The sequence below is a fragment of the Hyperolius riggenbachi genome, chromosome 10, assembly GCF_040937935.1.
Source record: "Hyperolius riggenbachi isolate aHypRig1 chromosome 10, aHypRig1.pri, whole genome shotgun sequence".
Classification (NCBI taxonomy): domain Eukaryota; kingdom Metazoa; phylum Chordata; class Amphibia; order Anura; family Hyperoliidae; genus Hyperolius; species Hyperolius riggenbachi.
The window spans coordinates 46,295,991-46,322,610 of record NC_090655.1 but is presented as its reverse complement, the minus strand read 5'-3'; the positions used below and the strand labels follow the sequence as shown (position 1 = coordinate 46,322,610).

The 26,620-nt window shown below is 46.7% G+C and overlaps 1 protein-coding gene across 1 annotated transcript in view; it reads right to left on the bottom strand.

Moving 5' to 3' along the window:
- LOC137536657 (transient receptor potential cation channel subfamily V member 6-like) overlaps positions 1-26,620 on the bottom strand; it is a 37,735-nt gene that overhangs the window by 10,621 nt on the left and 494 nt on the right. Inside the window, exons 2-8 of the mRNA XM_068258899.1 lie at positions 24,597-24,695; positions 22,060-22,232; positions 18,917-19,063; positions 8,975-9,187; positions 8,127-8,213; positions 6,585-6,661; positions 4,404-4,569 (exon numbers count right to left, since the gene is read on the bottom strand). Of these exons, the coding sequence (XP_068115000.1) occupies positions 4,404-4,569; positions 6,585-6,661; positions 8,127-8,213; positions 8,975-9,187; positions 18,917-19,063; positions 22,060-22,232; positions 24,597-24,695 (962 nt within the window). The remainder of the gene's footprint in view (positions 1-4,403; positions 4,570-6,584; positions 6,662-8,126; positions 8,214-8,974; positions 9,188-18,916; positions 19,064-22,059; positions 22,233-24,596; positions 24,696-26,620) is intronic.

Sequence of the window (26,620 nt, the reverse complement as noted above, 5' to 3'; positions counted from 1 at the left end):
TCTGCTGATCCTCTGTCTAAAATATATTCTAAACACCTGGCTCAGTACAAGTATTAGAGATGGCTCGAACTGTTTGCCAGCGAGCAGTAGTCTGCGAACATCCACGGCGAACAGCGAACATTTGGTGTGTTAAATTCACCCCTTATATACATTATCATTGAGCTACACTTTTACCCCTTACCTCACAGTCAGCAGACACATGGCAGCCAATCAGCTAGCACCCCTTCCGGGACGAGTCCCCACCCCTCTATCAAAAAGCAGTTGCGGTCAGGGCCGGCCCGCTCATGAGGCGGGGTGAAACATTTGCCTCAGGCGGCAAACTTCTAGGGGCGGCACTTGTATTGTAAGTGGACGGCGATGCAGGAAGTGACGTCAATGGAGCGCACGATGGAATGCGGATAAGGTGAGCCGCCCGTGCCTCTTACGATCTGCAAGAGGCTGCTTCCTAATTACAGCTGGAGGGGAGCGCAGATCGAGGGACCCCCTCCCCACCGCTAGGCCCAATACCCCCGAACTGCCCGCTACCCCTCCGGCTCGGCGGCCGCCCCCCCCCCCCCCCCGCACCCACGGGCGGGGGGGGTGGCAGCAATTTTCTCCTAAATTTGCCTCAGGCGGCAAAAAGTCTAGGGCCGGCCCTGCTTGCGGTGGCCATATTGGATTAATTCTCTGTCGGCTGCTGACTGTTAGTGAGAGCAGGGTCAGACTTTCTGCATATAGGTAAGGAAAGCATTAGCTAGGCCTGTGACCTTTTTCTTCATTAGCAGTGAAAGGCAAAGCACCACAAACAGGCCTTTTGAGGTCTAGCACATCAGTCTCCTGTGTTTTTGTTGTGTGTTACACTCCACTGCCCACTGACACCCGGAGCTGTGTACACATTACTGCTTTTGCCTCATTAAGTTACAGGCACAGAGCCACTCCAGTACATTATTATGACACTCTATTCTGATAGTACTATTGTATTTCTCTGTGTGAGACACTCCACAGCCCACTGACACCAGTGTTGCCAACCATCAGTAAATTCACTGACAGTCAGTAAAAAGTCAACAAATCTGGGCTGTCAGTAAAGTCCATGAAAAAATTTGTGGTGTCAGTAAAAAAAGGTCTCTCTTTCTTAGAAGACCACAGCACTTACCGCTTATCAGTTCACGTATCGCTATGGAATGTACACTGCTCTAGCAAAAGGTGGCCATACATCCATAGACTTGGCGGCCGATTAACCATCAGACAAGACAATTATTATTGATATTATAAAAATCGGTGCCATCAAGAGCATGCCTAGTTGACAATCAAATCAATTTCGGGCCGAAATTGGTTGCATGTATCGATCGCATGTATCAATCGGACATGCTGGAAAATCTCAGGTTGGCATGCTAGGTGTGCAGCGGTAAGGGCTGCGATAATCGAGAACAAATGTGAAGGAAATCCATGGGTGCATCCCCCAAATGTAAATGTATCAAAGTCGTTCCCCCCCCATCCCCCCACCCAGATGCCATGCATTAATACTTCACCTGTCCGGTGTCCGCCACTGCACTCTTATTGCACGTAAGGGTGCATGTGTGATATCTTTCATTTAATTTCAATAACATTAGATGTCAGTAAAAAAAGTGTTCTGTCAGTAAATTTTTGTGCTTTGTCAGTAAAAATGTATTTCCGAGGTTGGCAACACTGACTGACACCCAAAGCTGTGTGCACACTACTGCTATTGTTGTTGCCTCATTAAGTTGCAGGAAATGGAACGCAAATGGAAAATTCTAGGTTCATGACATCTCTAACAAGTATGCAGATCAAATGCTCTGCTAGAACCTTTAGTTGTAGGTATGTGTGTGGTTAAAATTAGACTGAAGCATAAAAACCTGGCAAATAATGTTTTTTACCTATGAGATCCATATGGCGGCCTCCATACCCACTTTAGGTTCATCTTTAATTTGATATGTGCCGCAAACCAGAGCTCAAAGTGCAATTTAACTCTAGTCCTCTTTTTTTCTAGCCCTTCCTAGCTGCCTGACTCTTTTTTTGCATAACTTTGAAAAAGTTGTGAGCTAATTTAGGCGCAATGTAAAAAAAAAACGATATTACTAGCAATATTGGTAAATAATTTAAAAGCAATGTTAAATAACAAAAACAATAACAAAAATGGTAAATAACAATTTATTTGCAGTATTACATTATCGGTAAATTTATCAATAATGTTGAACCTAACTAACACCTAAACTTTCCCTTATCTCACACAGAACCCTTCCCTGGTGGTGCCTAAGACCGCCTTGGTGGTGCCTAACCCTAAGACCCCCCTGGTGGTGCCTAAACCTAAGACCCCCCTGGTGGTGCCTAACCCTAAGACCCCCCTGGTGGTGTCTAACCCTAAGACCCCCCTTGGTGGTGCCTAACCCTCAGACCCCCCTGGTGGTGCCTATGCCTAACCCTAAGACCCTCCTGGTGGTGCCTATGCCTAACCCTCAGACCCCCCTGGTGGTGCCTATGCCTAACCCTCAGACCCCCCTGGTGGTGCCTATGCCTAACCCTCAGACCCCCCTGGTGGTGCCTATGCCTAACCCTAAGACCCTCCTGGTGGTGCCTAACCCTAAGACCCCCCTGGTGGTGCCTAACCCTAAGACCCCCCTGGTGGTGCCTAACCCTCAGACCCCCCTGGTGATGCCTAACCCTAAGACCCCCCTGGTGGTGCCTAACTCTACGACCCCCCTGGTGTTGCCTAACCCTAAGACCCTGGCACCTCCAGCTTTCCCACCATATCTACTTCCCGATATTTTTTAAATAGATGACATGAGGTGTCCGGAGCTAAAGCAATATGTTGCCTGGTGGTGAACAGGGATGCTCATTCAAATTCTGCGGAACTGAAGTTTCCAAGAAGGTACAGCACGAGTTTTGCCTGCTGAGTGAGCAGTGCACTATCTCAAACAAGATAAATCCTTTGAACATCCTAATGGTTTAGACTGGAGTAAGGAAACAGTTTGTTAAAGCAGTAGGATCAGCCATACTATGCCAGGGAAAAAAAAACACATATATAAGTAGATAAATACTTGACCTACTTACATAACACATGTATTATACTGTCCATGTTTTGATTTCAGTGAATGTTATATAGTAAATTACGAGAATTCTGTTCCTGGTGGGGGCCATGTCTTTTGCACACAGTTAAGGCTAACTCGTGATGTCATTTCTGCCCTTTACTTTTTTCTTGTCTCCTCCAATCGCTGAGTCGCCTCAGCCTTGCTTGTAAACACAAGTGAGTAGGGGATTAGGTTTCAGATAAGAAGCTGGCAGGGAAATAAAGGGAAGAGGAGGAATAGATTATAGATAAAAAGAACCCCCAGCATGCAATTCTTTGGCACCGACTACTACTTAAGTGTTCCTTAAGTATGTGATAACTCCAAATCATAACAGCAGAAAAAGTTTTGAAAGTTTTGAATGCAGGATTAGCATCTTTATCACTTAATACACTCAGACAAGTTGCTGTTGAAATTTGATTTTTGATGGTGACCATACCGCTTTAAGGATTACGACTATGCAATGAACATATGCACATATAGAGGTATTCATTACCAGCACGACACCAATGAAAAGCTAATAGGATAGATTAAGGAGGGCCTCTAGTGGGCCCCTCTGTTCCATGGGTCATGGTGCAGTCGCAACCTCTGCATCCCCAATTGCTACGCTACTGCACAAATGTATTTCCCTATTCATTAAACAGAACCATTCATGGTTCAATATTGTGCAAAGAGCTGTAAGTGTCCGTGGGTCTATGCACTTCCCTCCTGGTGACTACAGTACCTGTAATGGGAAAAAGAGGTGGAGACTGAAGATGGTGTGAAGGTGATTGTGTCATACTTAACCACTTAACGACCGCCTAACGCCGATAGGCATCGGCAGGTCGAAGTGGTGTTTCCATGGGAGCAGCCGTTCCGGCAATCGAAGCTCGCAGGCTAAATGGAAACACGCGGGGAAGAAATCCCCGCTGTTTACATCAATACGCAGCAGCGCCGTAAAGGAGATCTCTGGCCGGGGATCACCGGCATCTGATAGGCTGAAGCCTATCCTAGGCGGCAGAGGACAGATTTCCGTCCTGCGCAGCCCACAGCAAAAAGGGGAGGGAGAAAAGGGCAGAGAGGTAGGAATATCGCTGCGGAGGGGGGCTTTGAGGAGCCCCCCCCCTGCAAGGCCACCCGGAGTGGCGGCGATCAGACCCCCCCAGCAGGACATCCCCCTAGTGGGGAAAAAAGGGGGGAAGTCTGATGGCCCTGCCTTTTACCCAATCAGTGCTGTGGGCTGGAGAGCCCACACAGCACTGATCATCCAAAAATCCCCTGGTCCTTAAGTGGTTAAATGGAAAATATTACCATTTGGTTGAGAAAAGAATAACTCGCCAAGTATAGGTTCAGCCATCATACCTTCTGTATTGTAATGGTGAACGGGCCGATCATCTGGAATCCACGTGCAAAATACATGATGTAACACCAGCCAAAAATCAGTGCCAGAGACATAGGGATGACCTCGCCATTCGTATTGGTCAGTCGCATCATCAGAACCACCAGGATCATAATAGAGTAGGACATTCTGTAATTATTATGTTACATGTTATAAAAAGATGTTGTTGCTCCCTTATCTTTCTACACACTCCCAACTCCTTCCTATATAGTTACCCTGCCTGCTTTTGACCGAAAAGTAAAAACTTCTTCACTCAGAAGCTAATTTATAAGATTGCCTATGTGGTACCAAAATAACCGGATTTATATGAGCTATTTAGAGCTGTGTAAACATCAGTCAAAGGTGTGTATGCACTTTAAAGTGAAAATATCTTAAAGTGTACCTTAAGTGTCCCAAAAAAATTGAGTTTTACTCACCTGGGGCTTACCTCAGCCCCCTGCAGCTGATCGGTGCCCACGACGAGTCGCTCTGATGCTCCGGGTCCCGCTATGGGTGCCTATGCGGACATATGGCCGCATAGGGGTGCTATTTTGTCTGGGAATGCGTAGTATCAGCCGCTTTCCCCAGCCTGACGGGTCCTGACGGCGAAACCGGAAGTGGCCGCCAGCGGGACCCGGAGCATCAGAGCGACTCGTCGTGGGCACCGATCAGCTGCAGGGGGCTGAGGTAAGCCCCAGGTGAGTAAAACTCAATTTTTTGGGGACACTTAAGGTACACTTTAACCACTTGAGGACCCACCCTTTACCCCCCCTTAAGGACCAGCGCTGGTTTGATTGATCTGTGCTGGGTGGGCTCTGCAGCCCCCAGCACAGATCAGGGTGCAGGCAGGGAGATCAGATTGCCCCCCTTTTTTCCCCCCTATGGGGATGATGTGCTGGGGGGGTCTGATCTCTCCTGCCTGCTGTGGGTGGCGGGGGGGGGGGCACCTCAAAGCCCCCCTCCGCGGCGAAATTCCCCCCTCCCTCTCCTACCTGCTGCCTCCCCCGGTGATCGGGGCTGCACAGGACGGCTATCCGTCCTGTGCAGCCAGTGACAGGACGTCCCCTGTCACATGGCGGCGATCCCCGGCCGCTGATTGGCCGGGGATCGCCGATCTGCCTTACGGCGCTGCTGCGCAGCAGCGCCGTACAAATGTAAACAAAGCGGATTATTTCCGCTTGTGTTTACATCTAGCCTGCGAGCCGCCATCGGTGGCCCGCAGGCTATTCACGGAGCCCTCCGCCGTGATTTGACAGGAAGCAGCCGCTCGTACGAGCGGCTGCTTCCTGATTAATTAGGCTGCAGCTGGCGACGCAGTACTGCGTCGCTGGTCCTGCAGCTGCCACTTTGCCGACGCACGTTATGAGTGTGCGGTCGGCAAGTGGTTAAAGTGACATCATATCATTTCTTTTACTGTTTTTGTTCAGTGTAGTGCTTTATATTTTGAGTTTCATACAATTTAAAAATGTAATAGTAATGATAGATGAACTTTCCTAGAGTCTTATGTTGTTATTTTCAATTTAAGGGGTATATTTTAAGTTTGAAGTACCGATAGCAGCCATGTCAGTGTAATGTAAAATATGGTTCTTTCAGCTCTAGCAAAAGAGAAATAATTACCTTTTGAACTTTTCAGCACTAGCCTGTTATGTGGAGTGTTTGTTCAGCCAGATGTAAGTGTTTTGGCTTCAATTTACTTTTCAACCTGCAGCTGCATTCACATTTTAATAATATTAAACACTGGGTTTGTTATCCCTTGTAATGAGAATAAATAAAAAGGAAAAACAGGAAAGTTCTTCTTGCTAGGATTGATACTATATGAACCTTGAAAAATAAGAATATCTTGCATTTATTTCAGTAATTCAACTTAAAATATGAAAACAAATATATGAAATAGGAACCCTTTGCAGGTGTTTTGGCGTAAATAGCTTATATAAGAGTCTGACATTTTCAGCCTATAATATTCCATATTTTCCCAATATTTCACAAAATTACATATAGATTACACAAAATCAATAAAATGTCCGAAGCTTAATTACAATAACATTAAAAAACATCTTTCCTACTTTCTTAAGTTATTCCTCAGCTGAACCACCATGCTACAGAAAACCCAGGAAAGGAGCCAACAAAGAGATTTTTAAAGTTCACAAATGGAACGAATGCCTCACCTTAGTAAGTGAAAGGGATCACTCCAGAATATGTGGACGAGGACCCGCTTTAGTCCAAATTGTTGAACTTGTGAGATCTGAAACAGAGTTATTGCAGAAGGTAATTACTTCACATGCACAATTAACCTATGCAACGCAAAACATGATACTTAAAACGTGCAAACCGAAAATGAAAAAGATTACCATAAAGCTTCCCGCTTTGTCACTTTGCGAGATCACGCCAGCCGACATCACGCCATCTCTAATATTGAACCGCGCATGCGCAGGACTCTCACGCCGGCCGGCGTGATTACTAGTAGCTGCCCAGCGTGGTGTCACAAAGTAACAAAGCAGGAAACAGGCCTGACGACTTCAGGCCAAAGTCGTCCCATAACGGAGCCTCCAGCCGGGACCAGGAGAGGAGCCAGAAGGACGCCGGTGGACGGGCGGCCTACGGTGGGGTGGAGGAAGCCTCAGGTAAGTCACTATTTCATTTGCTCAAGTGCTCAGCTCCCTTTAAATAAAAGTTTACTGTACTAATATTCATAACTAAAATGGTCCAAGGACAATTTAAAGACGTGTTATCTGGCTTCTATGGAGACCGCTATGGATGCTCATTGGGATTTCACGGAATTGTAATTTCAACATTTCCACATGGAAATGGTAATCGGATTTCTGAGGAAATACTGCATCACTGAAGCTTGGTCATTTTAGCCCAATCGCAGAACTCGGAAGCATTGGATCAATCAGAGAATGCAGAGTCAACTCAGTAGTATTTGACCAATCAGAGAATGCCTAAAATGACCAAAACACACAAAAAGACTTCTCTGCATTTCCCACCACGATTAATATTATCTGCTGAAATCCCCTTCTTCAGCCACTATGTTCAGCAAGAGCTTTAGAGGAGGAGAACTTGGGAAGTAGATGGAGCATCTGCATCTCATTTAGCTATGCTACTGCTTGGCCAGGGTACTATGGCTAATCATTAACCTTAATGGCAGTGCGACTGTCAATCAGAAGCTTTGTTTTCTGCTGAAGGCCCTCTCCTATGCTGTAAAAAGTGCCATTTGGGTGCCACTGTTTTAGCCAGGCAAGGGACTGCTCTCATGAACAACGGGTCTGCATAACATCACCATTGATTTCAATAATGTTAAGATCTGCCCCCATATCAAACAACAAAACAAACACAGAACATTTATATTGCGCTTTTCTCCTGGCTGACTCAAAGCGCCAGAGCTGCAGCCACAAGGACGCGCTCTATAGGCAGTAGCAGTGTTATGGAGTCTTGCCCATGGTCTCCTACTGAATAGGTGCTGTTTTTACTGAACAGGCAGAGCCGATATTCGAACCCTGGTCTCCCGTGTCAGAGACAGAGCCCTTAACCAATACACCATCCAGCCACTTATCAAACAGAAGGGTTTTCAAGCAACACCACCAAGTGCATGGGCAGCCTCTCCAACTCCTTCTTAATTGCTGTATTTTTTACCACTTCCCTATGCTCGCCTAACACGGAATTCTACATCATGTAATCACCTTTATCTGTACAGTCTTTTTCTTTCTCACCTCTACCAGCAATAGCACAACTGCTCCGAGTAAGGTTACAATTTCGCCGGCCAATCTCAGGTGGTCCTCTGTGGTGACATACGATTCCTGAAGTATATGAGAACATAAAATGTACACAAACAAAACATGTGACAGGCTACAGTGAAAAATGTGGAGGGTGCCGATAGCTCCTTTATTTATAAAGCATATGAAATCAGGAAGGCGCTTCAGGAGGTTGGGAGCCTCCATAGGTTCCCGTACTGATTTACACGGGGAAACTTTGTCACCAGAGGTTCCCAATTAAAAAGCCAAGGCCACCTAATATGCAAACTGTTGCTACAAATATCGGGCGCTTGAGTGCATTGGTTGGGGGGGGGCAGTTAGGGTTAGGCATCAGCGGGAGATGGTTAGGGTTAGACATCGGCAGGGAGGTGGCTAGGTTTAGGCATCAGCAGGGAGGTGGCTAGGTTTAGGCATCAGCAGGGAGGTGGCATGGTAAGGGTTAGGCATTAATATAGGGAGGGCTCTGCGTGAGAATAGGGTTAGTTTTAGCCGTAGTAAAATATTGGTAACATTTACAAATATTTTACTTTTGGAGTTAGCACTGCAAAATAGTCGAATATCTGTACATTTATTAATATTCTACTAGCGTCTAATTTTTAAATTGTATACTAACTGCCATGTGCCATTGCTAATGTACTTCTAGAACCATTTTTTATTACTTTCCCTTATGCTTTTGCATGCTATGACTAAAAGTTATTTAGATTAGTTAGACAAATATGCGCCTCTAGTCCAATTATAGCCCTCGGTTTTTGTGTCTATATAGAAAATTCTAGACAGTTCTAGTAAATGCCTTGAGCCTATTTTACCTGCAGGGTCTTTTGTACAGCCACCGTGATGTCCATGGGATTGGTTTTAACACCTGTTAGCGGCTTGAGAGGACGATTGGCAAAGCTGAGGGACACACAGATCATGTATAACGTGTGGACGGTGCCCAAGAACCATACATATGGACGTCCAGTCCTCCTCCACTTCTTTTGCAATAGCTCTTTCACTGGGGAACTGTTCAATATTTTGTGAGCCTTCGAAGAAAAGAAAAGCAACTTCACATAGACAAGAAAAACAGTAACATCAGTAGTTTTCCTTGCACATTACATATCGGAGTGCAACACAGGCTACTTATCTTTCACTTCCGTCCAGGGGCGTAGGAATAGACCCTGCAGCCCCTGCAGTTGCATGGGGGCCCCTAGCAAGTCAGGGGCCCGGAGGAGGAAAGGCTGTCACCACCGGCGTACCTACCGGGGATGCGACTCTCTCAGCCGCAGGGGGGCCCGGCCGCCCGGGGCTGCTCTGGGGCCCGCTCACTGTGCGTGGGGGGAGCACTGCTCTGGACCCCCCAGCAAGGTGCTCAACTGGCCGCAGCGTCTAATAGACGCTGCGCCAGTTCATTCCCCGCAGCCCCGCTCCACCAGCAGCCTGCATAGTCTCCGGCAGGCAGAGCAGGGCTACGGCAAGATGGCCTACACTGGAGACTATTTGTGTCTCTAGTACAGGGCTTCGGCAGCCATCTTGCCATAGCCCTGCACTCTGCCTGTCAGCGCGGGAGATCTGCTGCAGGAGGACTCGGGGAGCTGCGAGCCAGATGCCGGGAGAGGAGAAGACTTCTGTCAGGTAAGTGAATTGGTTTTTTTTCACAGGTGCATTTTTTTTTCTAGTGTCTGCTGCCTACATTGTGATTTTCAGGTGTCTGCTGCACACATTATGATTTTCTAGTGTCTGCTGCCTACATTGTGATTTTCTGGTCACTGCTGCCCACATTGTGATTTTTAGGTGTCTGCTGCCCACATTATGATTTTCTGGTCACTGCTGCCCACATTGTGATTTTCAGGTGTCTGCTGCCCACATTGCGATTTTCTGGTGTCTGCTGCCCACATTGTGATTTTCAGGTGTCTGCTGCCCACATTGCGATTTTCAGGTGTCTGCTGCCCACATTATGATTTTCTGGTGTCTGCTGCCCACATTATGATTTTCTGGTCACTGCTGCCCACATTGTGATTTTCAGGTGTCTGCTGCCCACATTGCGATTTTCTGGTGTCTGCTGCCCACATTATGATTTTCTGGTGTCTGCTGCCCACATTACGATTTTCTGGTCACTGCTGCCCACATTGCGATTTTCTGGTGTCTGCTGCCCACATTGCGATTTTCTGGTGTCTGCTGCCCACATTACGATTTTCTGGTCACTGCTGCCCACATTGCGATTTTCTGGTCACTGCTGCCCACATTGCGATTTTCTGGTGTCTGCTGCCCACATTGCGATTTTCTGGTGTCTGCTGCCCACATTACGATTTTCTGGTCACTGCTGCCCACATTGCGATTTTCTCTTGAACTCTGCCCACATTACGATTTTCTGGCCCACATTACGATTTTCTGGTGAACACTGCCCACGTTACGATTGTCTGGTGAATGCTGTCCACGTTACGATTTTCTGGTGAACGCTGCCCACATTACGATTTTCTGGCCCACATTACGATTTTCTGCTGAACACTGCCCAAGTTACGATTGTCTGGTGAATGCTGTCCATGTTACAATTTTCTGGTGAACTCTGTCCACATTACGATTTTCTGTCCCACATTACGATATTCTGGTGAACGCTGCCCACATTACGATTGTCTGGTGAATGCTGCCCACGTTACAATTTTCTGGTGACTGCTGCTCACGTTACTATTTTCTGGTGACTGGTAGTGTTGGGCGAACATCTAGATGTTCGGGTTCGGGCCGAACAGGCCGAACAGGCCGAACATGGCCGCGATGTTCGGGTGTTCGACCCGAACTCCGAACATAATGGAAGTCAATGGGGACCCGAACTTTTGTGCTTTGTAAAGCCTCCTTACATGCTACATACCCCAAATTTACAGGGTATGTGCACCTTGGGAGTGGGTACAAGAGGAAAAATTTTTTTAGCAAAAAGAGGTTATAGTTTTTGAGAAAATCGATTTTAAAGTTTCAAAGGGAAAACTGTCTTTTAAATGTGGGAAATGTCTGTTTTCTTTGCACAGGTAACATGCTTTTTGTCGGCATGCAGTCATAAATGTAATACATATAAGAGGTTCCAGGAAAAAGGACCGGTAACGCTAACCCAGCAGCAGCACACGTGATGGAACAGGAGGAGGGTGGCGCAGGAGGAGAAGGCCACGCTTTGTGAGACACAACAACCCAGGCCTTGCATGAGGACAAGAAGCGTGCGGATAGCATGCTTTGTACCGCCATGCAGTCATAAATTTAATAAAGATAAGTGGTTCAATAAACAGGGACCACGCGGCAACGCTAACCCAGCAGCAGCAGACGTGATGGAACAGGAGGAGGCGCAGGAGGAGAAGGCCACGCTTTGTGAGACACAACAACCCAGGCCTTGCATGAGGACAAGAAGCGTGCGGATAGCATGCTTTGTACCGCCATGCAGTCATAAATTTAATAAAGATAAGTGGTTCAATAAACAGGGACCACGCGGCAACGCTAACCCAGCAGCAGCAGACGTGATGGAACAGGAGGAGGCGCAGGAGGAGAAGGCCACGCTTTGTGAGACACAACAACCCAGGCCTTGCATGAGGTACCGCCATGCAGTCATAAATGTAATAAAGATAAGTGGTTCAATAAACAGGGACCGGCAACGCTAACCCAGCAGCAGCAGCAGCACACGTGATGGAACAGGAGCAGGCGCAGGAGGAGAAGGCCACGCTTTGTGAGACACAACAACCCAGGCCTTGCATGAGGACAAAAAGCGTGCGGATATAGCAGCAATGCTTTTTGCCGCCATGCAGTCATAAATGTAATACAGATGAGAGATTCAATAAACAGGGACCGGTAACGCTACACCATCCCAGATGTTCATTGGTCATGTTACTTGGTTGGGGTCCTGGAGTGTTGCGTAGTCGTTTCCAATCCAGGATTGATTCATTTTAATTTGAGTCAGACGGTCTGCATTTTCTGTGGAGAGGCGGATACGCCGATCTGTGACGATGCCTCCGGCAGCACTGAAACAGCGTTCCGACATAACGCTGGCTGCCGGGCAAGCCAGCACCTCTATTGCGTACATTGCCAGTTCGTGCCAGGTGTCTAGCTTCAATACCCAATAGTTGAAGGGTGCAGATGGATTGTTCGACACAGCTACGTCATCTGACATGTAGTCCTTGACCATCTTCTCCAGGCGATCGGTGTTGGAGGTGGATCTGCACGCTTCCTGTTCAGTGGGCTGCTGCTGCATGGGTGTCAGAAAATTTTCCCACTCCAAGGACACTGCCGATACCGTTCCCTTTTGGGCACTAGCTGCGGCTTGCGTTGTTTGCTGCCCTCCTGGTCGTCCTGGGTTTGCGGAAGTCAGTCTGTCGGCGTACAACTGGCTAGAGGAGGGGGAGGATGTCAATCTCCTCTCTAAAGTCTCCACAAGGGCCTGCTGGTATTCTTCCATTTTGACCTGTCTGACTCTTTCTTCAAGCAGTTTTGGAACATTGTGTTTGTACCGTGGATCCAGAAGGGTATAAACCCAGTAATTGGTGTTGTCCAGAATGCGCACAATGCGTGGGTCGCGTTCAATGCAGTCTAGCATGAATTGAGCCATGTGTGCAAGAGTCCTACCAGAATCCTCATCATCCTCTTGTGAGCGTTGTGATAGTTGTTGTGATGCATCATAGTCGTCACCTTCCTCCTGGTCTGCTTCTGCTGACCATTCGCGCTGAATTGTGGAAGTCCAACGTGCACCGCTCTGGCCCTCGTCAGTGGTGGCATGAAATTCCTGCTCCAACTCCAGCTGTTCCTCCTCCTCTTCTTCGTCATAGCTGCTGGGGCCAGCGTTCCCTGAGGCGGATGGCCTGATGTTGGTACCATCACGCTGATCGTTTTCTCCTTCAGATTCCCCCAGTTGCATCATGACAGCTGTTTCCTTGATTTTCAACATTGACCTCTTCAGTAAACACAGCAGTGGTATGGTAATGCTGACTGAAGAGTTGTCACTGCTCACAAGCAACGTGGATTGCTCAAAATTTTGGAGGACTTGGCAGAGGTCCAACATGTTGGCCCAATCGGATCCACAGAAGCTTGGCAGCTGGCCGGATGCGCCTCGGTACTGCGCCGTCATGTACTGGACCACTGCACTCTTCTGCTCACAAAAGCGTGCTAGCATGTGCAGCGTAGAATTCCAGCGCGTAGGGACATCACACAGCAAGCGATGGTGGGGGAGATTGAAGCGCTCCTGCATCTTGGCGAGTGCCCCCGAAGCAGTACTGGAATTTCTACAATGTTTGGCCACTCGACGCACCTTCAACAGAAGATCGGCCACGCCTGGGTATGTCCTCAGGAACCGCTGAACTACTAGGTTCATCACGTGCGCCAGGCAAGGGATGTGTGTCAGCTTAGCCAACCTTAAAGCGCGAATGAGATTACTCCCATTATCACACACAACCATGCCCGGTTTCAAGTCCAGCGATGCCAGCCACAAATCCGTCTGTTCCTTTATTCCCTTCCAAATTTCCTCCCCTGTGTGCTGCTTATCCCCAAGGCAGATCAGCTTCAGCAACGCTTGCTGACGCATGCCAACAGCTGTGCTGCACTGCTTCCACGATCCTACTGCTGCTGGGTTAGCGTTTCCGGATGAGGTACAGCTTTGAGATGCGTTGGAGGAGAAGGAGTCAGAGAGGTAGGTGCTGCTGTTGTTATCCAGTGGGAGGGACGGCGGTGCAGCTGTTTGCGGCGTGGGCAACACCCGCGCCGTAGCAGGTGAGGAATCGCTGCCAGGCTCCACAAGGTTCACCCAGTGCGCGGTAAGGGAGATGTATCGACCCTGGCCGAACGCACTCGTCCAAGTGTCAGTGGTGAGGTGAACCTTGCAGGCAACGGCATTCTTCAAGCTTCGGGTTATTTTGCTGACCACGTGCTCATGCAACTCAGGCACTGCAGAGCGCGCAAAGTGGTAGCGGCTGGGAACCACGTAACGTGGGATGGCCACTGACATCATGCCCTTGAAGCTGTTTGTCTCCACCACTCGATATGGCAGCATTTCGCAGGCCAGAAGCTTGGCTATGCTGGCTGTTACTGCCACGGCCCGGGGGTCATTTGCTGGCAATTTCCTCTTGCGCTCAAACATCTCCGACACAGACAACTGAACCGTAGCGCTGCACACGGAAGGGCTGTTGGTTGTTGTGTTTGATGAACACTGGGAGACCTCAAGAGCACTACTCCGGAAAGTGACAGTGTCAGCGTCGTCTGATGTTTGTGAATGTTGTGAACCACGCAATGGCTGGGCTACTGCTGCTGCTGAGGCGGGTCTGGTGGTGAGTCTGGTGAACCCAAGGGAGGCAGTGTTGCTGGTACCCTGTCCTGCCGCGTTTGCCCACAGAGTGGGATGTTTGGATAGCATGTGGCGGCTCATGCTGGTGGTGGAGAGGTTGTTAATACTTTTCCCCCTGCTCAGGCGAGTCTTGCACACCTTGCAAATCGCCATGGTAACATCCTCAGTGCAGTCTTCAAAGAAAGCCCAGACTTTGGAGCACCTGCCTCCTTGCTGGCGATTTCTGTTTCCTCCTCTTTTGCCTCTCACTCTAACTTCCACGCTTGTGGTGCCTGAAATTGCGCGCCGCCTACCTTGTGGCACAAGGCGAACTCGTGCAGCAGTGGGTTCTTCAACAGACTCATCTGTGCTGCTGCTACGACGGCGATGTTCTCGTTCACAAATAAAATCTGGGTCTCTGTCCACATTGTCCATACCCTCCTCTTCCATCTCCTCAAACTCGTCATATGTCATTGTGGGGGGCCGCCGCCGTGGAGTAGAGCTCCCCAGAACAACCTCTGCGCAGCTCACTCCAACGTCGTCTTCCAGATCTTGTCGGCCGACCTCCTGCAATTGCAACCCCTCCTGCTCAACTTGCTCTGGGATTTGGGTTTCCGAGTCCTCCTCGGACTCGCCTTGTATTTCAGTGCGCGGTGCATTTCCCACAGTTAATGGTTGTGAATCCGGGCACAACATTTCTGGCTGTTCCTCCATTGACCTTTCATAGGTGGAAGTTTGTTGGGCTGGGAATAGCTCCTGCGAATACCCCATTGTGTCCTGAGGTAATTCATAGGACTGGTTATCTGGCAGTTGTGTGCGTGGTGTCGCTGCCGGTTGTGTCAGCTTTGTGCCCACTGGCTCCTTGTAACTGGCTGAGGACTCGGACCTCGTGCGTGATGTGCTGGTGCTGCTTAACCCACTGCTGGATGCTTGAGAGGTCATCCAAGTAATTATCTGGTCCTGTTCTTTTGGATTTGTGAGGGTTGTTGTCCTGGACAACATGGGCGGTATTGAGTGGGTTTTCTTGGGTGCTCCCCTGTGGCCTGTACGTGAACCGTCAGGGGAAACACTTCTTCCCTTGCCCCTTCCTCTTTCACCGGATTTCTTCCTCATTTCACTTATCCTTACAGTACACGCTGACTGGCAGCAGTACAGTGGCAGTACAGAAATGCTATACAGTACCACTATTCCCAGCAGCGACACAGAGCACAATGCTATACAGTGGCGGGTGAGCGGTGTACTACTGTTCCCAGGCCCAGCAGACACAGAGTGGAAGTAAACACAATGCTATATAGTCTGGCTGAGCGGTGTACACAGAGTGGCAGTACACACAATGCTATATAGTCTGGCTAAGCCGTGTACACAGAGTGTCATTAAACACAATGCTATATATAGCGTGGCTGAGCGAGGTGCACAGTGGCAGTACACACAATGCTTTATAGTCAGGCTGAGCCGTGTACACAGAGTGTCAGTAAACAATGGTATATAGTCTGGCTGAGCGGTGTACACAGAGTGGCAGTAAACACAATGCTATATATAGCGTGGCTGAGCGAGGTGCACAGTGGCAGTACACACAATGCTATAGAGCCAGGCTAAGCCGTGTACACAGAGTGTCAGAAAACACAATGCTATATATAGCGTGGCTGAGCGAGGTGCACAGTGGCAGTACACACAATGCTATATTAGTCAGGCTAAGCCGTGTACACAGAGTGTCAGAAAACACAATGCTATATATAGCGTGGCTGAGCGAGGTGCACAGTGGCAGTACACACAATGCTATATTAGTCAGGCTAAGCCGTGTACACAGAGTGTCAGAAAACACAATGCTATATATATAGCGTGGCTGAGCGAGGTGCACAGTGGCAGTACACACAATGCTATATATAGCGTGGCTGAGCGAGGTGCACAGTGGCAGTACACACAATGCTATATATAGCGTGGCTGAGCGAGGTGCACAGTGGCAGTACACACAATGCTATATTAGTCAGGCTAAGCCGTGTACACAGAGTGTCAGAAAACACAATGCTATATATATAGCGTGGCTGAGCGAGGTGCACAGTGGCAGTACACACAATGCTTTATAGTCAGGCTGAGCCATGTACACAGAGTGTCAGTAAACAATGGTATATAGTCTGGCTGAGCGGTGTACACAGAGTGTCAGTAAACAACGGTATATAGTCTGGCTGAGCGGTGTACACAGAGTGGCAGTAAACACAATGCTATATATAGCGTGGCTGAGCGAGGTGCACAGTGGCAGTACACACAATGCTATATATAGCGTGGCTGAGCGAGGTGCACAGTGGCAGTACACACACTGCTATATATAGCGTGGCTGAGCGAGGTGCACAGTGGCAGTACACACAATGCTATATTAGTCAGGCTAGCCTAAGCCGTGTACACAGAGTGTCAGAAAACACAATGCTATATATATAGCGTGGCTGAGCGAGGTGCACAGTGGCAGTACACACAATGCTATATATAGCGTGGCTGAGCGAGGTGCACAGTGGCAGTACACACAATGCTATATATAGCGTGGCTAAGCGAGGTGCACAGTGGCAGTACACACAATGCTATATATAGCGTGGCTGAGCGAGGTGCACAGTGGCAGTACACACAATGCTATATATAGCGTGGCTGAGCGAGGTGCACAGTGGCAGTACACACAATGCTATATATAGCGTGGCTGAGCGAGGTGCACAGTGGCAGTACACACAATGCTATATATAGCGTGGCTGAGCGAGGTGCACAGTGGCAGTACACACAATGCTATATTAGTCAGGCTAAGCCGTGTACACAGAGTGTCAGAAAACACAATGCTATATATATAGCGTGGCTGAGCGAGGTGCACAGTGGCAGTACACACAATGCTATATATAGCGTGGCTGAGCGAGGTGCACAGTGGCAGTACACACAATGCTATATATAGCGTGGCTGAGCGAGGTGCACAGTGGCAGTACACACAATGCTATATTAGTCAGGCTAGCCTAAGCCGTGTACACAGAGTGTCAGAAAACACAATGCTATATATATAGCGTGGCTGAGCGAGGTGCACAGTGGCAGTACACACAATGCTATATATAGCGTGGCTGAGCGAGGTGCACAGTGGCAGTACGCACAATGCTATATATAGCGTGGCTGAGCGAGGTGCACAGTGGCAGTACACACAATGCTATATTAGTCAGGCTAGCCTAAGCCGTGTACACAGAGTGTCAGAAAACACAATGCTATATATATAGCGTGGCTGAGCGAGGTGCACAGTGGCAGTACACACAATGCTATATATAGCGTGGCTGAACGAGGTGCACAGTGGCAGTACACACAATGCTATATATAGCGTGGCTGAGCGAGGTGCACAGTGGCAGTACACACAATGCTATATATAGCGTGGCTGAGCGAGGTGCACAGTGGCAGTACACACAATGCTATATATAGCGTGGCTGAGCGAGGTGCACAGTGGCAGTACACACAATGCTATATATAGCGTGACTGAGCGAGGTGCACAGTGGCAGTACACACAATGCTATATTAGTCAGACTAGCCTAAGCCGTGTACACAGAGTGTCAGAAAACACAATGCTATATATATAGCGTGGCTGAGCGAGGTACACAGTGGCAGTAAACAATGCTATATATAGTGTGGCTGAGCGAGCGGTGTACTACTGTTCCCAGCAGCGACACACAATGACTGGGGGGGACCCTGGCTAGCGTGGCTGGAGAGCGAACTACCCTGCCTGCCTACCCAAAGCTAAACCCACAGACAAATGGCGGAGATATGACGTGGTTCGGGTATTTATTTACCCGAACCACGTGACCGTTCGGCCAATCAGAGCGCGTTCGGGCCCGAACCACGTGACCCGTTCGGCCAATCACAGCGCTAGCCGAACGTTCGGGGAACGTTCGGCCATGCGCTCTTAGTTCGGCCATGTGGCCGAACGGTTTGGCCGAACACCGTCAGGTGTTCGGCCGAACTCGAACATCACCCGAACAGGGTGATGTTCTGCAGAACCCGAACAGTGGCGAACACTGTTCGCCCAACACTAGTGACTGGTGCCCACATTACGATTTTCTGGTGAACTCTGCCCACATTATGATTTTCTAAAGGCCCACATTACGATTTTCTGGTGAACTCTGCCCACATTACGATTTTCTGGCCCACATTACGATTGTCTGGTAAAATGCTGCCCACTTTACAATTAATTTACAGTGAAACGCTGCCCCATTACGATTATTTGGCACCTATGGGGGGGGCCCCATCCAAATATTCGCAGGGGGGCCCAGTGATTTCTAGTTACGCCCCTGCTTCCGTCCTTAGTACATAACAAGTCACCAATTCAAGCTACCGTCATAATACAGTACACACTAATCCTTTTCCCTCTCCCTTTTCCATCGGATAAAATATGCTGCTCTTCTCCCCATATTCTCTCCATAGAACAGTACATACTGCAAAGCTAAAATAGTAGTCTTTTTTCAATTTAGATTTATTTTTGAATTACCTCGCTTTTGTTTGATGAGGTTATGAGCTGCAGTACTGACTGCGGATCTTCCCACGAATCGATCTCTGACATGTCATATATCATGGTGGTCACGGGGCCATAGGTCCGTTGAATCTTCCTTTTTTTCTGTATCAAGTGCTGGAACATCTGAGATGTGAACAAATGTGGCATATATTTTTTTCTTAAAGGGACTCTGTAACAAAATGTTCAGCCTTATTTCTCCTCTCCTATATAAGTTCCTATACCTGTTCTAATGTGGTCTGTCATACCTTTTCTAATGTGGTCAGCCTTTCCTAGTTGCACAGTGGCTGTGTTATCTCTGTTCTTTAATCTAATCTTCTTTCCTCTGATGCCTTTGTCGGCCCAGGCACTCAGGCAGGAATGTGCTGCTCTGCTTGTGATAGGATAGAAGTTATACACACCCTCTCCAAGCCCCCTCCAGGCTCTGTATGAGTCACAGACTGAGCTTCTCTAAGCCTTTCACATGCTGGTTAGCAGCCATGTCATTTGTTTGTAAACACTGCCTAAAACTAGCAATTGCAAGCCAGAATCGCAGCAGGGAGTGGCAGAAACAGCACAGAGGGGCCCAGGAGAACATAATGAATAGAATGGTATGCTTTTTATTGTAATAATTTTAGAGTACAGAATCTCTTTAAGTAATAACAAAAGCAAATCTGTTAATTACATTACTACTGATCATTTAGCCCATTGGTTCATTCGGTCAACTTATCTCATCCAAATATTTTTTAGCAGTATTATTATATATTTGTTCTAACACCACTTGCATTTACATGTATACAGATGTGTAGTAGTGTCCCTTAGAACCCTTTACCAGTTCATGCTTGCATAAAAGCAGAATAACAGACATCTTTGTGCTGTCAGATTTCTACACTATTGTGTGGTGAAAGTAATGCACATTTGTTTCCCGTTTTAAAGAAGACATTCATTACTTATTGAGTCATTTTTGTTTTTAACAGTAAGCTGTTGCTTTTTTTGCATTCAGATTCTATGTAACAGTTTGAATAACATTACGAGTGATTGCACATTTCTTAAGGAGCCTATGGAGTCTGAAATGGCCATTTCATTTTATGGTGCAATCATCTACTCATTCAAAAGTTATTACTTCATTGGTTCCAAAAAAAACCTCCCAGAGGCACGCTGGCTTGCATTTTGTAGTCCCGCCCCCTTGCTGAAAATACACCAAAGTGTTTTCTATCTCGAGTAGAGAAAACACCATGGCATTTTTCCAGCAGGGGCGGAGCTATGCAATGAAAACCAGTAGCCATGTGGTTCCAGGAGGTTTTTGGGAGGAGTGGACCAAGCAGGTTGTTATAACTTTTGTATAACAAAATGACTGCACCATCAAATGAAAGCGCTATTTCAGACTGAATAGACTCTTTAAAGAAAACCTGTAATGAGAAAAATTTCCCCTGGGGGTACTCACCTCGGGTGGGAGAAGCCTCCAGATCCGATCAAGGCCTCCCCCATCCTCCTGTGTCCCTCCGAATAGTGGGGATGTAAACATTTACCTCCCCAGCGCAGGCGCAGTATTGGCTCTCAGCTCGGAGATAGGCAGAAATAGCCAATCGCTGTCGGTCCCCTCTACTGCGCAGACGCAAGTCTCCTGCATAGTAGAGCGGACCCGACGGAGATCAGCTATTTCCACCTATCTCCGTGCTGAGAGCCACAACAGCGCGGGAAGATAAATACATCCAGCCTTGTCAGACTTGTCGAGCCAGGATTGCTGGAGACTTCGGGGGAGTCAGCACTGGATTGCCTGTGTCTACAGGGGAGGGGGAAGCCTTATTGGGACCCTGAGGCTGCCCCCTGCCGAGGTGAGTACCCCCCAGGGGAACTTTTTTTGTTACAGAGTCTCTTTAAGGAATTCCGAATTAAACACATATCAGGCAGAATTCTGTCATTGTATTATGACATTTGTCAGATGTTGAAACCTAAAGGAAACCTGAAATAGAAGAGAGAAGCCTTGGATTGTGCAGAGAGGCTTCCATATTTCTCGTAGAACCCACTTTTCTAGCACACAAAATTGTCAAATGGTTTCTACCGGCTGTGAATGTGGCAGTGGACTAGTGCCTCCAGACTGGGCATGCGTGAGTAAGGTCCACACATGCCCAATAGAACGAAGCACTCAGGCATGGCCAGAAGAAGAAGAGAAAGAGGGACTCTGGAGTGGAAGAGTGGGCTTTACGAGGTCTGGGAAGCCTCTGAACCATTCAGAGGCTTCTGAAGGTAAATGTTTAACTCCCCTTCACTTCATATTTGCTTAAAGGGAACCTAATTTAATGCAAAATGTGCAGTCTTTTACTTACCTGGGGCTTCTTCCAGTCTTTAAAACTGCAGCACACACATAGAGCACAGTAATTTTGCCAGCACATAAGCCAGCAGAGTAGCGCACATTGAACAATTAGCACAGCCATCAGTAGGGATGATCAGAAATGCCGATTTATGGTTCTGGCAAAATTTTGATTTTCGCAAATGCTGAATACCAATATCACAACATTCCAATGGTTTTCTGACTTCCACAGAAAGTTTTTTAGGTTTTTCTGCCCTGTTGTTTTTTTTGATGGAACCCATAATATAGTCTAGATAACCGATCACAAGACCCGGACAAACTCAGTATCATCCGAGTCTTGTGACTGATCTAAAATTACTGGAGAAATCCGATTTCTCCTGAAAAACTCTGCCTGATTGGTCCAATGCTACCCAGTGCTTTGATTGTCCTAAAATTTGTGAGTTCCGATGGATTTCTAAGTGACGATTTCTGATTACCGCTGCGGAAAGCCATTTTACAACCATCCCTAGCCAGCGGTTCCTGTTTAACGCAAGTATTGTTAAGGTAACACACATGACGCAAGTAGCAAAACACATACTAATGCACAGGTGCCGCGGTTTGTGCTAATAACGCACTGTGAGCTACCACAATGTCACATGTCTGTTCAGGTACACTTTAAGATTTAATTTTGGAATGTTTAATGCACAGGGGTATGTTGTAAGGGTCTTCAGTAGGTCTAATGGCAAACTGCTTAGTCACCTAAATGGGCCTTGAGCGCCTAAGACCTTCTTTGTCAGGATATATTTACCAATAAGTTGTGGCCTTATTAAGAATGGGAGGAGCCATTACTCACCACCACATTTCCTTCAGCAGCAGCTAACTTGAGAGGTGTGAGTCCCTTTCCATTGGGAATTTCATACAGGGGCTTTCCATCTGGTTCCGGATCCTGGGATAACAGGAAGTCAAACATTTCACAGGAAAGATTTGCATTGGGTTGGAGAATGAGAATGTGGAGAATGGTGTTACCTGGTAATGCCACAATCACAACAGAGAGATAATTATTCATTAGCAGAATACATTCATAAAAATATTTAGCTAAGCAGAAATAAAACCAAAGAAAGAAATGTGGACAGCAAGATAAGACTTTTCTGAGTGCAGCTGCAATGTTGGCCAGAAAGCGTCTCTTAGCAATAGCTGGAGAGGTTGCTTGGGGTTTGGTGATTTGGCTCTGTGCTGGGGAAACAACCTCCAATCTCCTGACAGCTGTCTATTTTTTCAAGGGATCACTGGGTCACATGACATCATATAAAGAGAGAGGATCAGCACAGCCGCAAGGCCTCCAAACTAGCATAGTTCCTGGTACTGATGTGCCCATGAAGTGGTCATAAAGGGCGAATGGGATTGTGGAGCATATGGAGGCCAACTGTTTTGTTTATTCTTGCTGCTGCTGTTACCTTTGCTGAAAGCTGAAAACGAACTACTTTGCATCCCAGCTCATCTGCTACACTTGCCTTTTATGGCTACTTCATATGCACAGCAGTACCAGGAACATATTCAATCTGCGAATGGGATTGTGAAGCATGTGGAAGTCAATTATTTTGCCTATATATGCTGCTGCTGTTGCTTTTGCAGAAAGTTGAATACTAACTGCCTTGCATCACAGCTCATCTGCTATACTTCCCCTTTATGACCACTTCATATGCACATCAGTACCAGGAACTATCCTAGTTTGGAGGACTGGCGCCTCCTCTAGTTTATGATGAGAGGAATGGTGACTCATTTTGAGATGTTTATATTTTTATGTGCTTCATATTTTGTAGTGTCATACTGTTTAGGGATTTTTTGATTAAATAAAATGGAGTTTTTGTATACACCCAAGAGTTAATTCTCTTTGTTGTGATTATATATTGAATCTGTTGGCATGGTGCATACATTATTTAGGCATATTTTTTGCAATTATTGAATACATTGCTGGTTAGCCATTCCGTGTGGTTTCCATTTTTGCAATTAGTGATATTGTGATATAGAAGCTGTCCTATTTATTCCTTTTACACAATACCGATTGCCTAGCCGCCCTGCTGATCTTCTGGCATCAGTAGTATATGAGTCTCCCACCTGAAACAAGCATGTGGCTAATCTACAAAAACAGATAACCGAGAGCCCAATATAGTGTTGTATGTTTTGGAAGAGGGAAGATGATATGTAACATAAGTATTTATACTCACAAACCAGGGTTACCGCATAGGCAACCACTGAAGATGCAGGTGGGGAGATTAGATCTGTCCCCACTCAGGGTTAAGATGTCGCTCTCTGTGGATAGAAGAAAAGGAGGGTGTATCACCCTTCCACCAGGGGTGGATAACTTACTATGTACAGGTGTACAGAGGCGCCAAAAGAGTAAAATCATCTAAAAACATTCAGGAGGCAGTGGTGGACCAGACACTCCAAACAGACACGATGCTGTCGATATAGTTAATGAAATTTATTCACATACTCCTAGTAATAACAATAATATTATTACTAGGAGTATGTGAATAAATGTTATTAACTATATCGACAGCATCGTGTCTGTTTGTAAAGTCTGGTCCACCACCGCCTCCTGAATGTTTTTAGATGATTTTGGCGCATTTTACTCTTTTGGCGCCTCTGTACGACTCTACATGTAGCTAATCTAGTCAGACTTGAGTCAATGCCCCTGATCTGCATGCTTGTTTAGGTGCTATGGCTAAAAGTATTAGAGGCACTGGATCGGGGGGCAGCGAGGCAACTTGCATAGTTTAAAATTAAATAAATATGGCAGCCTCCAGATCACTCTCACCAATGTACGCCTTAAAGAGACACTGAAGCGAAAAAAAAATATGATATAATGAATTGGTTGTGTACTATGAATAATTACTAGAAGTTTAGTAGCAAAGAAAATATTCTCATATTTTTATTTTTAGGTATATAGTGTTTTTTCTAACATTGCATCATTCTATAATATGTCCAGATTACACAACACTCAGCATTCAAAATGATTCTTTCAGAGCAGTCTGTGAACTAATGACCTCTCCTCTGGCAGAGAAAAAGTAAATAGTTCAATAACACTTGAGATAATAAAAGTCAGAAAACAGCCCTCTCCACGACTTTGAAAGTCGCAGAGCTTAATTGCTTTTTTGCATAGAGATAACAACTGGAGTTTCTTAACTCTTCCTGTACTGGAAACAATTAGACTGATGTATCTGATCTTAATGTTTTATTTCTTAGCTGTACTACACATACAAATCATAATATCATAATTTTTTTTTTCGCTGCAGTGTCTCTTTAAGCAATTTTCAATGAAAGAGGAGCTTCACTTTAAACAATTGGCTTGAACGTCTGTGTGCGCTCACCATTATGCCCCCACCTTACCCCAACAATCCTGGGCCCAGAGGTCGGCTCCATGATCCAGAAGTAGTTTAGCAATCTCAGCATCTCCCACACAGCATGCAAAGGCCAAGATATGTTCACCTGTAAAGCAGAGCAGTAGCCGATATTACACACCCAACCCAGACTTTTATTAACTACTGGTATAGCACATTTATATGGGATCAATGGAAGGTCTAATGACAAAGCTTCAAGCATGGAAGTATTGCAATAGAACAATGATGGCTAACCTTGGCACTCCAGCTGTGGTGGAACTACAAGTCCCATGAGGCATTGCAATACTCTGACAGCTCTAAGCATAGCTCAGGGAAGCAGAGGCATGATGGGATTTGTAGTTTTGTCACAGCTGGAGTGCCACAGCTGGAGTTAGCCATCACTGCAATAGAAGTTGCAGAGTTTGCAGGGTCTGCTGGAGGAAGTAAGGGTAATATTGCCATGCTCTGTCTGTGCATGGCAATATTACTGCAGTTATATGCATTGGGCCCCATGTGTGTTTGCATGTGTGAAAATGTACCAAAGTTAATGCAATTAATAGAGAAAATGCACATAATGCTTCACTGCTCTCGTTTTTTTTTCCGTTTTTTTGTGCCTATCAAAAGAAGCATTTAAAGAGGTACTGTAGTGAAAATAACACAAAGAATAACATTGCTCATTGTTTACAATATTAATTTGTAGATAATTTAGTCAGTGTTTGCCCACTGAAAAATCTTTCCTCTACCTGATTTACATTCTGAAATGTTTTACCGGTGGTGACATATTTAGTCCTGCCAGGTAATCTATACAGAATGTACATTACAGAAAGTTCTATGCACAGAGATATTACTTGCTTCAAAGTTGGAAAAAGCTGTTATTTCCCACAATGCAGCAAGCTTCACACACAGCAAACCGTCAGGGCCATGGTCATGACATCACCCTGTGGGAGGGGTTTCACTGCAATATCAGCCATACAGAACCCACCCCCCCACCCCCACGATGGACTATTCATGAAAGGGTAAAGATTTTTCGTGGGAAGGGGGATTTTGGCTACAGATTGGTATGAAGTTCAATCCTGTGTTAAAGTTCCACTTTAAGGCTTCTTGCACACAGGGACGTTACAGGCGCACGTTAGTGCAGCCTATAACGCTCCCCCAACGCACAGCAATGTAACACAAGTGGGCTGTTCACACTACCCACGTTGCGTTACATTGTAACGCAGCAAAGTGCTGCATGCTGTGCGTTCTACGCGGCTAAGCTGCGTTAGACTGTTTGCACATGCTCAGTCATGTTGGGGAGGAGGGGAGAGCGGCCGAGCACATGGCTAATTAATATTCACTGCACTCAGTGACGTGCAGTGTTTACTTCCTGAAGCGGCCGCTCTGTGCGGCGATTGGCCGGGCGGGACCACGTGATGCCGCATGCGTCCAAGAGTACGCATCACGGCATCACGGACGCCAGAGTGAGCTCACTCCGACGTCCACACCAGAGAGCACCAGGCGTTGCGTTAGGGGCACGTGATGTGCCCTATAACGTCCCCTAAACGCAACGTCCTGGTGTGTAAGTAGCCTAAGGGCTTGATTCACTAAACCGTGATAACTCATATCACGGCTGTTTTCGCACACGTTTTCATGCGATTGCAAATTTGTGCACGCAATCGTGAATTTTCACATGAAATTGCACGTGCAAATTCGCAAAAACGATTGCGAAAACGGTTTGTGATATGAGTTATCACGGTTTAGTGAATTATGCCCTACTTGTGAACTATCCCATTGAAAAACATTGGCTCTTAGTTTTCTTATGCAGAAAATTTGCATATTGTAATGCATGGGTATTTTTACATAAATAGGGAAAAATGTCTACTAAACGTTCTCTTGAGGAACATGAAAGTGAAAATCCCAAGCAAAGATGTTAAGTGACGTTGTAACCTATTGAGAACAGGTTTTCGCGAATCTGCCCTAACCATATTTAACCATTTGGTTAGTGCGAAAATATATTCTTATAAAAGTACAATTTTGCAAATTTACACAAACTCA